Genomic DNA, 14,852 nt, shown 5'->3' with positions numbered 1-14,852 from the left:
TCTCATTATCAAGGAAATGTTTTCAGATTTTCATTGTGATTTTGTTTTAGATTAATTTTGTCATTAGACATTTTATAACACTATACAAGAGACTGTTATTCCACTGAGATTAAAGTGACATGATAAAGATATAGAAGAAAAATAATCAAAATTAACTACATAAAATTTCAGATTATGCATATAAAGAAAAACAACAACTCATACACCTATTATAACTGCACTGAATGATGTGTAATACGTTCCAGCCATCAATTAAAAATGCATAGATTATAAAATATTTCAAAAATAGTAAAAGACAATGGATTACTGACCTGGCATTTGGTATGAATATGGTGTTTGGCCTGGCTGTGGTGTGGAGAACCCTGGGCTGTAGCTAAGGCACCCACTCTGCAAGGGTGATTGTGTTTGTGAAAGTCCACTTTCTGTCTTGATGCCTGGCAACATTACACCCAAATCTGTGTAAGAAATTAATTTTCAACTGATTCTTACAGATGGGGGGGAAAGCACAGCAGTTCCATGATTCCAAATATACTCGTAATAGAATAAAGAACTGGAGGTCAAATACCGTAAGTAGGTAAACTGTAAGGTTGCCCAGTCTGTGAATAGGCTGTATATACTGCTGGTTGCTGCATTCCCGAATACTGGGTCTGACTGGCATAGGCAGACATTGTTTGAGCTGCTGGAGTAGAAAGGATATGTGGATAGGGCCTAGACAGCAGGGAAAAACATACCATTACTAGTGACAATAAACACATGAAAAATTGATGCAAACAACAACAACAACAAAAGCCCAGGTATTCCTCTCCCCCTCAAAATTACTGACTAAAGAAAACTGACAGGCTGTCTAGTTCACGTCTTTAATATTGCCACGTCTTTTATTGACTCTGATCTTTAAAAGCTGGCAGAGAAACAACAATTAAGCAGGTGAAGCTTTCCATGGAATGAACGTAAGTGTTAAATTCTGGCTCTTGGGGCAATGGAAGTTATTCTCGCTGTCAGGGTGGATCTAACCCCAAATTTAGTGCATTTACCAGGTTTCACTAGTATATAATCCTAGATCTTATTTCTAGTCCTAGGGACAATAGAGCAACCTTTCCCAACCTTGTGTCATCCAGATGTTTTGGACTTCAACTCCAATCAGCTCCAGCTAGCATAGCCAATGGTTAGGAATCCTGGGAGTTCAATCTGGATGGCACCAGGTTAGGGAAAGCTGATGTATAATAACAACAAAGTGTCAATACCACTGGGAATATTAGAGGTAGAGCTTCAAAGGTAAAAAGCATGACTTGAATTTTGGCACTTTTCATTTTATCAATGGACCATGATACTAGCTGAAAGGAAAACTTCCCCAAGGCTGGCATATATCTAAAGATTGAACTAGATATTTTGCTCAACAAGGGGTTGCCACCAGAATCAGCAGCCATGGGTCAAGGCAGACCCATGTCAGGAAATCATCATGCAGGAAAACAACATGGTTAGGGAGAAAGCTCAATATGGGCCTGCCATTTTCAGTAGCAACACTATATCCAGTGCAATGGCTAGTACTGCCCTAAGCCATGACACAGTATTCTACTTCTACCTTATGTGGTAAGTAGCAACTAGTAGAGTCTGTGGAAAATTCAGGGGAACTGCTGACATATCTCTCAGGGAGTCCTTGGATGCTTCCCCCCTACCCCCACCTGCTGTGAAATCAGGAGACTTTTCTTGCTTCCCTCCTCTCCCCATGAACAGAAGTCAACATTTGAACCAAGGGATTAAATTGCTGTTTGAATATGGGATTTCCCTGTGACCATAGATGCTGGGTTTGTACTGAAAGTGAGTTCAATATCCAAAAGGATCTCTCAGTCTGAGCATTTACAACTATGCACAGAGAGAGGAGTGATGGCTGGCTGGAGAAGACAACAGAAAGGATGCTCCCAGGTCCAAGATCAATTCCTAATCTTACCATTAACTGAGGTAAGAGATAGAAGTAATGTCTGAACAACCTTACACAATGGCAGCAAGATCAGGAAAGTGGGGTTCCCCAAGGATCCATTTTTGAACTCGTGCTTTTTAACTTGTTCCTAAGTGATCTGGAGTTAGGGGTCAGCAGTGAGGTGGCCAGATTTATTGATGACACCAAATTATTCAGGGTTGTAAAATCAAAAAGGGATTGTAAAGAACTCCAAAAGGAACTCTCTAAACCAGGGGACTGGACATAAAATTAGCATCTGTGGCCAACTGGGGCAAAAAACATTTCTAACTTCATATATATACTGATGGGATCTGAGCTGCCAGTGACTAACCAGGAAATGGATCTTGGGGTTGTGGTGGATAACTCAGTGAAAACATCAGCCCAGTGTGGAGCTGCTGTGAAAAAGGCAAATTCTATGTTAGGGATCATTAGAAAAGGAATCAAAAACTGCCAGTATCATGATGCCTTTATTCAAGTCTATGGTGTGACCACACTTGGAATACTGCATTCAGTTCTGGTCAGTATACCTCGAAAAGGATATTGTAGCGCTGGAAAAGATACAGAAAAGTACTACCAAAATCATCAAGGGGCTGATACTCCCCTATTAGGAAAAGTCATGCATCCAGTATATTGCCTACTAGTATATTGTGTCCAATGTCAGAGGCAGGCCTCTCAATACCAGTTGCTGGAGAACATGACAGGGAGGGTGCTATTGTGTTCATGTTCTGTATATTGGCTTCCTGTAGGCAGCTGGTTGGTGACTGTGAAAACAGAATGCTGGACTAGATGGGACTTTGGTCTGATCCAGCACAGCTCGTCTTAGGTCCTTATACTGAGTTATTGGTCTACATATGTGTGCTATGTGCATGCCACCTGCGGCAAAAGCTTTGCCCTCATTCAATTCAGCTTAGAATATACCCTACAAAGTATCACTGGAAATACTTGAAGCCTTTCGCCAACATGGGCTGCACAAGATTATCCATAGTGTGTGTGTGTGTGTGTGTGTGTATGTGTATGTGTGAAACAGGACTATACACAGTATTTTGATGTGTATATCTTTATTTAATAATTCATATGAAATTTAAGGAGCAATCCTATGGCCCCTAGACAGTGTCGGGGGTGGAGGGGGCACAGAATATTTTGGATTCCCGGATCCGAGGTCTGGAAACAGCTTTCCGACTTTGGGTCTGGGAATCTGAACTCCCCTCCCCCTCACAGCCAGTTTGGAGAGAACCTTGCCAGCTGCCTCTCCCAGGTTGCAAAAGCGACCTTGGAGAAAGGGTAAAGGGGGCGTTTCTGCAGGCAGGGAGGGGAGCAGCCGGGTTACATGTATGCCCAGGCCTCTCCAGCCATCTTCACTCCCTCTCCACAGCACCCCAGCTAGACAGGTAAAAAAGCCTGTCTAGCTAAAATGCAGAGTGGGAGGCAACGACCGCCTCCACCACACCTCCCACTCTGCACTGGATACTCATCAGCCTCCAAGTTCGGAGGCATATGACTATCAAGGACTCAATCCATAGGACTGCACCCTTAATGGACTAAGCCTGGAACATGAATATACTGAAGATTTGACCTAAATGAAACCTGCCCATTAATAACTATGACTAAATATGATATTAATTTCATTTACTTGTTATTTCTGTTTTGTAAAATTACTTTCACATTGTCAGCATAGGTTCTTTACCACATGTGCAGCATATTACCCTTCATTATAAGTACTAATAGATTTAAAGTAAGCTAAAATGTTTTTAATGTAATGACAACTACTTCATAGTTACACTGATTATTTTTTGACACTAAGGCCAAAATTGCAAATATAATCATTTAGCATGACAAGCTACTATGTAGCCACACTGACTGTTCATGACAAGTAGTGAGTTTAGATCAGAGTGTATATCTCCACATAAAATGCATTTTCTACCAAACTGATTTTATGCAGTTCCTGACTTAAAAAATATCTTTAAATAAATAAGCAACTTGAAAGAAATGACATGCAATAATACGTTAGAAGATACATGCTCACTAACTTGGAAGGATATAGCTGTGGTGAGTACTGATGTGATGATCTTGGACTGTAACCACTACTTGTTATTACTGTAAAATACAAAAAATACGGAATATTCAATCAATTTATCAGAAGACTTGCAACCAAAAATGTGTTTCATAAATAATATCAAACCTATCGAATCATAGTATGATTGCTCTGATCAAAATTAAAATGAAATAGATAACATCTATACTATATTCAATCGTTTTCTATGGAAACGAAACATAAGTACCTGAGACTGAGCAATCTGTGATGCCCTTAGATGCCTGGGGCTGCATGTGCGCTACACTAACTCAATGTGTGTCTACCCAATGCTGACAAGTGCGGTAGCCCATTGCACGCCATTCATGCTGGGGATCAGGGATTACAATTATTCCCCATGAACAAGGAATTCCCAGTGACTGTGGGTCATAAGCTTGTGTTGATGAAGTCAGGAGAACCAGTGTGGTGTAATGGTTAGAATGCTGGACTGGGACTATGAAGATCTAGGTTCTAGTCCCTACTCAGCTATGATGCTCACTGGGTGACTTTGGGCCAGTTGCTGACTGTCAGCCTAACCTCCCTCACAGGGTTGGTGTATGGATAAAATGGGAGAAGGATGACCATGTAAGCTGCTTTGGATTTCTTGCAAGAGGAAAAAAGGCAGAGTATAAATGCAATAATAATAATAATAATAGAGAATAACCTCTACTAAATTTAGTAGATAGGGTTGTATCCAATTGTGGCTTTGCCTTAGTAGAAAGCACTTCTTCTCATGCAAGTTAGGGTGAATTTTCACCTGTCCCTCTTATAAACCGCAGTCCTCAGGATTATATCCCATTTTTTTCCAGAGGGCCCCCCCAATACAAGAGGGCAGGAGGCTTAAGAGGGATCCGCAAAAACTGGGTGCAACAAGTGGAAAGCCATTAAATCAAATTCTCCATTGGATACAACCCCGATTTAAAGAACTGTGGGAAGAGTAGAAGTTTTATCATCGCAACATGTACAGCATGCTTTTCTACACGTGGCACAACGGATCAGCCAGCAGAAATCTCTTTCGCTACATTTTTATTTATTATTATTATTATTTTATTTACAAAATTTGTATACTGATCCACATCTAAACAGATTCCAGAGTGGTGAACACCAAGAGATAAAATGAACCAAAGATAAAAAGAATGAAACGTATTTATTTTATTTATTTATTGCATTTATATCCCGCCTTTTTTCCTCTTGCAAGGAACCCAAGGCGGCTTACATTATCCTCCTCCTCTCCATTTTATCCTCACAACAACAACCCTGTGAGGTAGGTTGGGCTGAGAGTGTGTGACTGGCCCAAAGTCACCCAGTGAGCTTCCATGACTGAGTGGGGACTAGAACCCGGATCTCCCAGCTCCCAGTCCAACACCCTTGCCACTACACCACACTGGCTCTATTAAAATTATTCTTTAAAAAACAGAGTGCCAATAAAACCAAGGCTGGACAATCAAGGAAGGCTTCCTGGAAAAGAACTGTTTTCAGGAGGCATCGAAAACAACCCAGTGTTCGTAAAAGTTACTCCGAACCGCCATGGCCACTTGGGCCTCCTGCAACAGTATGGATCTAGGATTACCTCCATATTACGAATCTGATCTTTCAGAGGGAGCACAACCCCATCCAGAACAGGCAATGAGCCTATCTGCTGGGCCCACGGACCACTCACCCACAGGGCTTCCATCTTTCCAGGATTCAGTTTCAGTTTACTGGCCCTCAGCCAGGCCACTGCTGAGTCTAGGCACCTGTATCAAGCTGTCTGTCATCAGCACACTGATGGCACTTGGCTCCAAATCCCCTAATGACCTCTCCCAGTGGCTTCATATAGAAGTGAAATAACATTGGGGAGAGGATGGTAGCCTGCAGAACCCCGTAGTTCAATTGCCAAGGAGCCAAGGAATGGTCACTCAATGGTACTCTCTGAATTGACCCTGCAGGTAAGATCGGAACCACTGTAACACAGTGCCTCCAACGCCCATCCCAAGGAGTCAATCCAGGAGTATACCATGGTCGATAGTAACAAAAGCCGATGAGAGATCGAGGACAATTAGCATGGCTGCACTCCCCCTGTCCCTCTATCAATAACAGTCATCCATCAGGGCAACCAAGGCTGATTCAGTCCTGTAACCAGGTCGAAACCCAGACTGGAATGTGTCTAGATAATCACTTATCCTCCATGAGTCCCTGCAGTTGTTCTGCCATGACCCTCTCCAATACCTTCCCTAAGAAAGTGGTATTTGCAAATGGGCAGTAATTGTCTAAAATGATTTGGTCCAGGGTGGGCTTCTTCAGGAGTGGTCGCACCACTACCTCCTTAAGGACAGCAGGAACCACCCCTTCCAATAGAGAAGCATTCACCATACCCTGGACCCACCCAGTCATACCTCCTTGGCTAGCTTTTATTAGCCAAGAGGGGCAGGGATCGAGAGGCCTGTGGTCAGTGGCACTGCTGTAAGTAACTTGTCCACGTCATAACGCCGCAGAAACCAAAACTGATCCCACAAGATTGGGCAGATGGTGGCGTTGGACACCTCAACTGGAACTGCACTAATAACAGCGTCAAGTACACTATGGAGGTAAGTGTTTTGTCCTCAAAGTGAGGTGCAAAAAGATCACAGCGGGTCCTTGAGGGGACCAGGGTCCCATTTGTTGGGGAGAGTGTTAACAGCCCCTGGACCACCCGAAAGAGCTCTGCTGGGTGGCTACTTCAGGACGCAATGGAGGCAGCAAAGTAAGCCTTCTTTGCTGTCTGAACGGCCACACAATAGGCACGATTATGTGCTCTAGAGCGTGCTTGGTCATCTTCACTTGAGCCATTTGCAGTCTTGAGCCATTTGCACTCTAGCCGATGTCCAGCCTGTTTCATTGGCCACAGCTCCCTAGTATACCAGGGAGTATGCACTGACTGAGTTTGCTGGATTGAGACAACTATCTACAATCCTGGGCCATTCTCCCTGATGTAAAGGCTCTATGCACACAGGGCTTCCTGTGCATTCGAGGGATTCAATAAGGGTGTGACTGGAAGAGGCATACAATGCGATGCATAAATGAAGCTACCACCTACATTGTAGTGAATGGGGAAGCTTGTTCACATGGAAACAGAGCTAGCAATGACTACAGTGGGATTGCTCATGAGTAAGTGGTTTCACCACTTACTATTTTGAGTCAATTCTTTAAGATGAATCTTAGGAGTGGCTAAATAAGTAGGGCCATAATACAAAGCTGCTTAAGCTCACACAAGGGACATTTTACTAGTCAAGTAGGCTCTTTTTTTAACAGCTGACTTCCCCATGCTGTATCATGAACTACTTCTCAAACTCAGCTCAGTTTTAGTAGCAGTTTGCCATGTAGCACAGGGCAGATAATTGCAGTCTAAACGAACAAACAAGTAAAGTTTAGAAATAACAAGAAAAGCAACTTGCAAATAATCTGGGCTCATGGAACTAGTTTCACCTTTTTTTTGGATCCTGGCATATGTTTTTGGTTTGTCAATAGGCTGAGAAGTTATGGAGCCTAGCTTATTTTGAGAGTATTATATAATAAATTAATCTGATTATCTCCACATATAAAAGCATAGGTTTATATCCAATCTCACACTAGCAGAAAAATTACAAGAGCTGACATGGTGCTAGCAGAACAACTAGAACAAGCAACACCTAGCCTAATTAAGTTGTAATGCCTTGTGCAATAGCTTGCCTAAGTGGAATCAAAGTATTGGATCTGACACTTGTGCAAGGACGAAAAATTGTTTTTTTGCAAGCAGCAGAAGCTTTGTACTAGCAGAACAGCACCATTAGATACAGCCCATGATTATACCACATACACACAGATTGGCAGCAACACTTATTTAATTTTTTCCCTAAGATTTAATACATTTAATTAATTTCACACAGAAACAAACACTCAAAAGCTCCAGTACAGTAGTCATCCACTGTATACATGCCTATACAAAGCAGCTGTATTTTTCTGACCAAGCTTAAAATGATGACAATCATATCCTATTAAAAATCATTCAAGAGAACTGCCTAGCCCGGACTGATCCCCCCAAATTTGAAGTTTCTCTTTCGTCTAACCATCTGTCTTGACTAAGACAGATATGTTCTAAATATATGTACTCAAAAATTTTGAACCAATCCCTTCGGAGCAAATTCATACGAGGCCAACATAGAGTGTCTTCATTAGGCCATCTGCTGTTCATTCACTTTTGAAAAGATGAAAGCAGTACACAAAGTAGCACTGGAATTACTTTAGTCTAATCGATCATAATTTTACTTCAAAGTATAGCCTCCTTCAATATGTCATAATGGTACTAGCAAACAGCAGTACCATTGCAGAAATAGGGAGTAGTGCCTCACTATTTTGCAAAACATATCTAAAGCACCATTCAACAGGTTCCATGTGCCTAAAGGAGGTTTGGGCTTGGGTTTCTTGAATAGCATGCTCTCCATATAACATGACAAACTGTTTCAAGAAAAGAAGGCTGTTTCAAAAGCAGCTTGTGATATGGCATGGGAGTCTGCTGTTCAAAGGAAGTAAAAAATCCCACTGGGCACGTTCAAGACTTTGGTCTCCCAAAAGTAACTCTCTGGAACTCTTCCTACAACTCAAGTTTACTAAATGACTTTAAAATATACCTCACAATATAGCACAGAATGACATTATCCTTAAGTTGTTCTAAGTATTTAAATATTAAGATGGCTTAAAGACAGCAGCCCAGTTCCAATGAGTTCAGTTCACTGGCATAGCCCAAGTTTCCTTGGGGTCAAAGCAGTAATTACACAGTTGTTTGAATCCTGGCCAATATGATGTACAAAGATATATAACTAGAAGAAGGAAATACATAACTCATCTAAGCATGCAATTCTAAGCATATTTACTTTGCAAGTCTAAACGTATTTACTTCCAAATACACAAGCGTATATGATGGAACTGCAAGCACAGTAAGTTGACATTTGGCAATAATTTTAGCATCTAGTCAGTTTGAAGAAACAAATTTATTCTAATGTAACCTAGCTACATAAAGCTGTGTCAATTGCTCACAGAAGCCATTATGTCTTGAAGAAAAATTATACATTTTCTTACAGGAATTCAACTCTCTTTATGAAGACAAATCCAGTTCTTTTACTATCCAGATAATGGTTAATTTATTAATTGCATTTTTGCTCTTTTTTGCTTAATGTTATTAATGGCATACTGTTCTTCTCATTATTCTAGTTTTAAAATGTATTAGTTGCCCAATAGCTAATAGATCTCATGGTGATGAGAGTTGCTTGAATATTCGCATGGAACAATAATATACTGCCAATACAGCCAACTGATGAAAGAAAACACTTCAACATGCATTTGTCCTGAGTTTTCAAACAAAAAAGTTTGAAACACAACCATCATATTGACCGTGTCTGGACAATCATATTTCATCTTAATAAGTCAAGTAATGAACAAGCCTTTTGCCTGGGCACACAGGTCCTTCATGGTGCAAGTAAACAAACAAACAAACAAACGCTATTAATGGACTCTAACTAACCATAGTTTTCCACTGAATCCAACTTCAAATGATGTTTTAATATCCTGGCTTGTTTCAAAGCTGGTAATCATAATTTTCTGGTTCTGACAAAATAGGAGACTATGGTTAATTAGAGACTTCCGGGTTTCATTGTTCACACTGCAAAAGGAGGAACAAACAAGTAACACGCATGGGCAAAAGGCTCATGCATATCTTATTAAGCAGACATATAATTGTATGAACTGGCTTGATGTAACTTCAGTTTCTGTGATGAGCGGAGCACCTAAACAAGTAAGTAGTAAAGTGATTAGCCTTTTGTTAATGTATGAAGTATAAATTTATTGCTTGCAGTTGTTCTAATGTAAAAATGATATCTGCTGTCTTCTGTATATGTTGTAATTCTTGTACATTCATTTTAAATCATTATTTACAGTTCTGTGCACAAAACCTAAATTACTTTTTATAATGTACATCTTTTCTGTATTTGAGATTCTATTGTGTAGCATATAGTGTGTGTTACTAGTTTGTGTTAATATAGCTTTTAAATTTAATTTCTGATCTGCCCTAGTCTACACTGGTATTACAGTTTAAATAACTCATGGCAGGACTACGAACTGAGGTATTGGTTGTTAATTCATATTACACTCGTCTTAACTTAGGCCTGGTTTACACAAAGAGTATATAGGCGATGCTTTACATTGAGTAGGACCATTGGTCCATCTCGCTCATTACTGCCTAATCTGACTGGCAGCATATCACCAAGGTCTCCAACAGGGATATTTCTCAGCCCTACTACTTGTGATGTTTTAACAAAAGATACCAGGATTTGTAAAATCCTGTAAAATCCAAGATACCTTGGATTCTACTACTAAGCCATAGGTACTTTAACAGGGTAGTTTAATGGTTACAAGATAACTGTCATTAAGAAATCCTGAGTTTGCATTCTTAAGTTGTTTGTACTATTTATTGTTAGAAAGAATAACTGGCAAAAACTATCAACACAGATCTGACAGTACTGTGAGAATATTGTATCTTTACCTGACCCAGTAAACGTGTCAAGAGATCCATCTCCACTTGTTGTTGCTGTCGATTCACTGCTGTTCATAGGCTCTGTTTTGACTGCAAGAAGAGACACTATATAGAAGAATAAGCAGACATGAGTTTTTACTTCTAAATTTACACATAAGCTACCATGCCAATTTTGGCAAAAAAATGCATTTGTGGTCCAGCAAAAATATGCATACACTGGAAAAATTTAGTAAGATTCTGTGAATATTCTACTACTACACAACCACAGTTTTAAAACCATGCACTTACTCTATTTTAAAAATGCTAACATTTATCCAGATATGCTTTAATGTAAATTCAGTAAAGATTCCAGCCATGGAGGTAAATGAATAAAATAATGTATGAAACAGGGACATCCTTATATGTATCATTATTATAACCTGATCTATCCTTGCCAAAAGAGGGCTTGAGGAGGGGAAGGGGGTAGTCTTAAGCACTATGGCTATTCTAAATATATCTTCTAAATTCCTCTAACTAAAATGGTGACACAGGCCCTCTCAAGACTATCCTTTGTGAAATAAATACATGATTGCTATTCATTTGTTGGGCAGGATTCAAATACTTTTCTTCAACATACAGTGGCACGGAAATATGAAATGGGATTTTCACTATCTAGTTTGGTCTATTATTTTTTATTTAGTTAATTTATTACATTTCTATACTGCCTCATAGCTGAAGCTCTCTGGACAGTTTACAGTTAGGTGATTTTAGGTGATACCTAACTAGTCTCTCTCCACCAATGGACTGCTTCCATCAAAAGCAGGAGGCAGTTTACAGCTATTTCCCTCCCCTGTGTAGCCCCCATGGCCACTCAAAATCTGCTCTGAAGAGTTGGGGAACCTTCTGAGGCAGGTTTTGAGAGGTGTGGGAGGAGGGAATCACTGACAGATGCCTTCTGCTGGCAACTTGACGGAGGGTCACTAGCTAGATACCACCCATTATGACTGCCTTCCCCTACATAACACAGCCAACTTTTAAGATCTACAGAGGAGGCCTTGCTGGTCATTCTGCAACCAACAGAATGTCACCACAAAATACCTCAAAGGTGGGCCTTCTCTGTGGCGGCACCCAACACTCTCCCCCATGCAGTTCAGGAGGCAAAAAATGTGGTATGTTTTAAATGCCTTCTAAAAAAATGCACTTGTTCACCCAGGATTTCTCTAGCTTGTAATTAATTGTAATATATTATATACTGCTCCATCTTACTGTTTTTATATTGCTTTTTATTGTTATTGTAGTTGAAATTGTTTTAGTAGTGTATTTTACATGTATTTTTTAATATGTATATGTAAACCACTTAGAGACTTCATTGTATCAAGTGATATATAAGTATTAGTAATAAATAAATTAAATAAATGATTGATGCATGGCTATGTAAACAACATGGGAACCTACTGAAGAGTTCCTGTGACATGTGGTGTTTAAACAAAGTGTGTTTTCAGCTGTCTTGTTTTTGTATTAGCTGTTTTATATTTAACTATTGAATTATTTTCCTAGTTCTTGGACTCTGATAGTTTTATGGTTCTTGATTTTGTAAGCTGCTTCAAATACAGAATCAGGTGAGTTGTAAATGTATAAAATCAATCTCAGTGCCAGTAATATGTCACATAATACCACTTCATATCCATGTCATTTTGTAATCTTTGGGGGTTTTATTTTTGTAGAACTTCTTCAGACTCTTGAGTGAACTCCCAGTGTTTCATTTCATCCTGAGAGAGCACTCATTGAACCCTTAAAATAGAAGTGATGAACTCCAAAAAGGCCTGTCAAATACTACCCATATTTTGTGGGCCTTTTCTTTTGTTATTTAGTGATTTGAAAGCTATGCATTCTTTCTTCCCAGGTCTGAAGCACAAATTCTCCAATATGTATTTTAAAATCATTGACTAGGAATATACCTAATCCCAGTACCTCCCAATCCCAGTAGCTCCACACTTTCCATTAGGGCTACACAGCTGAACTACTGATATTTGTGTTAGCAAAAGTGTAGTACTAAGAAAAACATATAGGGTTGGATACATACCTAGTCGTATTTAATGTAACCCATTGACCCATAAATGTGACTTAGGTTAGTCATGACTATCTTAAGTTCCATTGGGTTGAATCCAATATCTTAAACCCCAGTCAATATTTCAAGCAGTCTATCTAAGTAGGACTAATATTGGATACAACCCATTGATTTTAATAGGTCTACTCTTAGTATGGCTAAGTCCTATCTATAGTTTCTGAAGTACCTCAGAAGGCTCATAGTTGCTTTATATGTTTCAGTTTTATTTGCAGGCTGTGGAATAGAGCAAAATACAGTAGTGATATGGCTGAAGTTAGTATGGTCATAAAAACTAAGTAGCTGCGACCATGAGGAAGATAGAACATTAGTTCAAATTTCCAAAGCTCTGACCCACCAGCCAGCAGGCAGCCATTAAAAAAGCATAAATTGCTTCCTACAATTGCCCAATTCTTCACACTGCAAGAAGAATGTCAAGTTTCTCTGTTATAAAAAGGGAATCAGACAGATAAATCCAGGTATTATTTTCGCAATTCAAAGATGAAGGCAGGGGTTTTTCAGCATAAGAAGCATGCCATACAAAGAGAGCCAGGCTAGTGCAGTGGATGTGAGTGGACATGGAAGACTAGGTTCAAGTGCATGTTCAGCCAGTGTTAGACAAGTTTCTGCCTTTCAAGACTGCAATCCTAGGCCCATTTACATATGGATATGTTCCCATGTATCTCTTACAACCGGACTTTCAGCCAAATATGCTTCAAAACAGGATCAAATAAGATAAGGCTAGGTTGTAACCCACCACAAACCACATAGACAGAGTGGGAAAGAAATCTATTAAATAATAAAATGTATACACTCTACTTTTGAACTAGACTGGTCCTCACATGGTTTATGCATTTTACAAGGTTTGTGCAAATATACTGAAACTAAATTACTTTACAATACTGAACTGAAGCAGTCTAAATACAGTTTTTGGGGTGGACTACACATTATATCTATCATGGGTGCACCTCTGAGAATTGTCTTGCTTGTCACCATAACAATTAACAGGCACTTATCACCCACAACAGAAAACATACTTCAGTAGAATTTGGACTTAAGCATGAGAAGGAATAATAACTTATTATAATACAAAAAGCAAAACACTTTGAACTTGTTTGTCAGTTCCACTGTCCCCTCTCTTCTTCTAACATGGCTGCGAGGAGGAAATCAGAAGCGTCTGCTTCCATGTTTAACTAACTGCAGTTTAACATTATGTCAAAGCTAGGACAAATTAATCATAACTATGGTTTAGGGAAACAAACCGTGGTTTACAATTCTGGCTTGTTTCCCTAACCCACAGTTAAGATGCACCAGTTTCAGGTTCAGGCATGACAATAACTCACAGTTAACAGAAATTGGAAGTTAAAACTTCCAATCTTGCTTTTGTGGATGTGCCAAAGGAGAGGGGAGGGGGAAGCACACAAGCATGATTCTTGTGCATGTAATGCTAACCCGTACTTAACATTGCATCCAAACCAGGTTAATGTCTGTAAACTGACATGAGTAAACTGCCAATTCAATATTCTGCCTATGAAATTAATATTCTGCATATTGACTCAGCAGAACATCTAGTTAAATAAAATTAGAATCCCAATTAAAACGTGTCAAAAAATTGCTTGAAGAAGGGGGATAAGCCCAAACACTCATGTGTTTATAAGCTTTACTGAATTACACCTGTGGCGCAGAGTGGTAGGTGGCAGTATTGCAACCGAAACTCTCCTCACGACCTGAGTTCGATTCCAGCAGAAGCCGGGTCTCGAGTAGCTGGCTGAAGTCGACTCAGCCTTCCATCCTTCCGAGGTCAGTAAAATGAGTACCCAGCTTGCTGGGGGAAAGGTAGTCATGACTGGGGAAGGCAATGGCAAACCACCCTGCTATAGTCTGCCATGAAAACGCCAGCACAAGCAGCGTCCCTCTAGGGGTCAGTAATGACCTGGTGCTTGCACAAGAGGAACCTTTCCTTTCCTTATCCTCATCATCTTAACAACAGCCCACCATAAAATGTCTCCCAACACACAAGATCCCTTGTAATTAGCACAACGTTTTGTATAGATACCTATTTCTAGGCTTACATGCAGACAATATTTTCCTATGGAACAAGGATGCTCCTTACTGCTACAGTGGCATCATTAGCTTGATAAGCTATACAAAAAGAAGAGGGGAAGGAGACCTTATGATCATCTTGCTGTAGAGGAAAATTCCTGTTTGCTTCTTAAAACATTCA

General features: G+C 39.9%; 1 protein-coding gene across 10 annotated transcripts in view; it reads right to left on the bottom strand.

Moving 5' to 3' along the window:
* EYA4 (EYA transcriptional coactivator and phosphatase 4) overlaps positions 1-14,852 on the bottom strand; it is a 169,105-nt gene that overhangs the window by 49,174 nt on the left and 105,079 nt on the right. For 9 of the 10 annotated variants that reach the window (XM_084827575.1, XM_084827566.1, XM_084827568.1 and 6 more), the window contains 4 exons: positions 10,555-10,650; positions 3,982-4,048; positions 566-708; positions 312-455 (listed from right to left, as the gene is read on the bottom strand). In XM_084827575.1, the coding sequence (XP_084683701.1) occupies positions 312-455; positions 566-708; positions 3,982-4,048; positions 10,555-10,650 (450 nt within the window). The remainder of the gene's footprint in view (positions 1-311; positions 456-565; positions 709-3,981; positions 4,049-10,554; positions 10,651-14,852) is intronic. The other variant, XM_084827571.1, reaches the window with a different exon arrangement.

This window comes from Heloderma suspectum, chromosome 1 (assembly GCF_057233095.1).
Source record: "Heloderma suspectum isolate Gila_16-S chromosome 1, 16-S_ref, whole genome shotgun sequence".
NCBI lineage: Eukaryota > Metazoa > Chordata > Lepidosauria > Squamata > Helodermatidae > Heloderma > Heloderma suspectum.
Note: the sequence above shows the minus strand (reverse complement) of the source record. Positions and strands in the feature narration are given on the sequence as shown.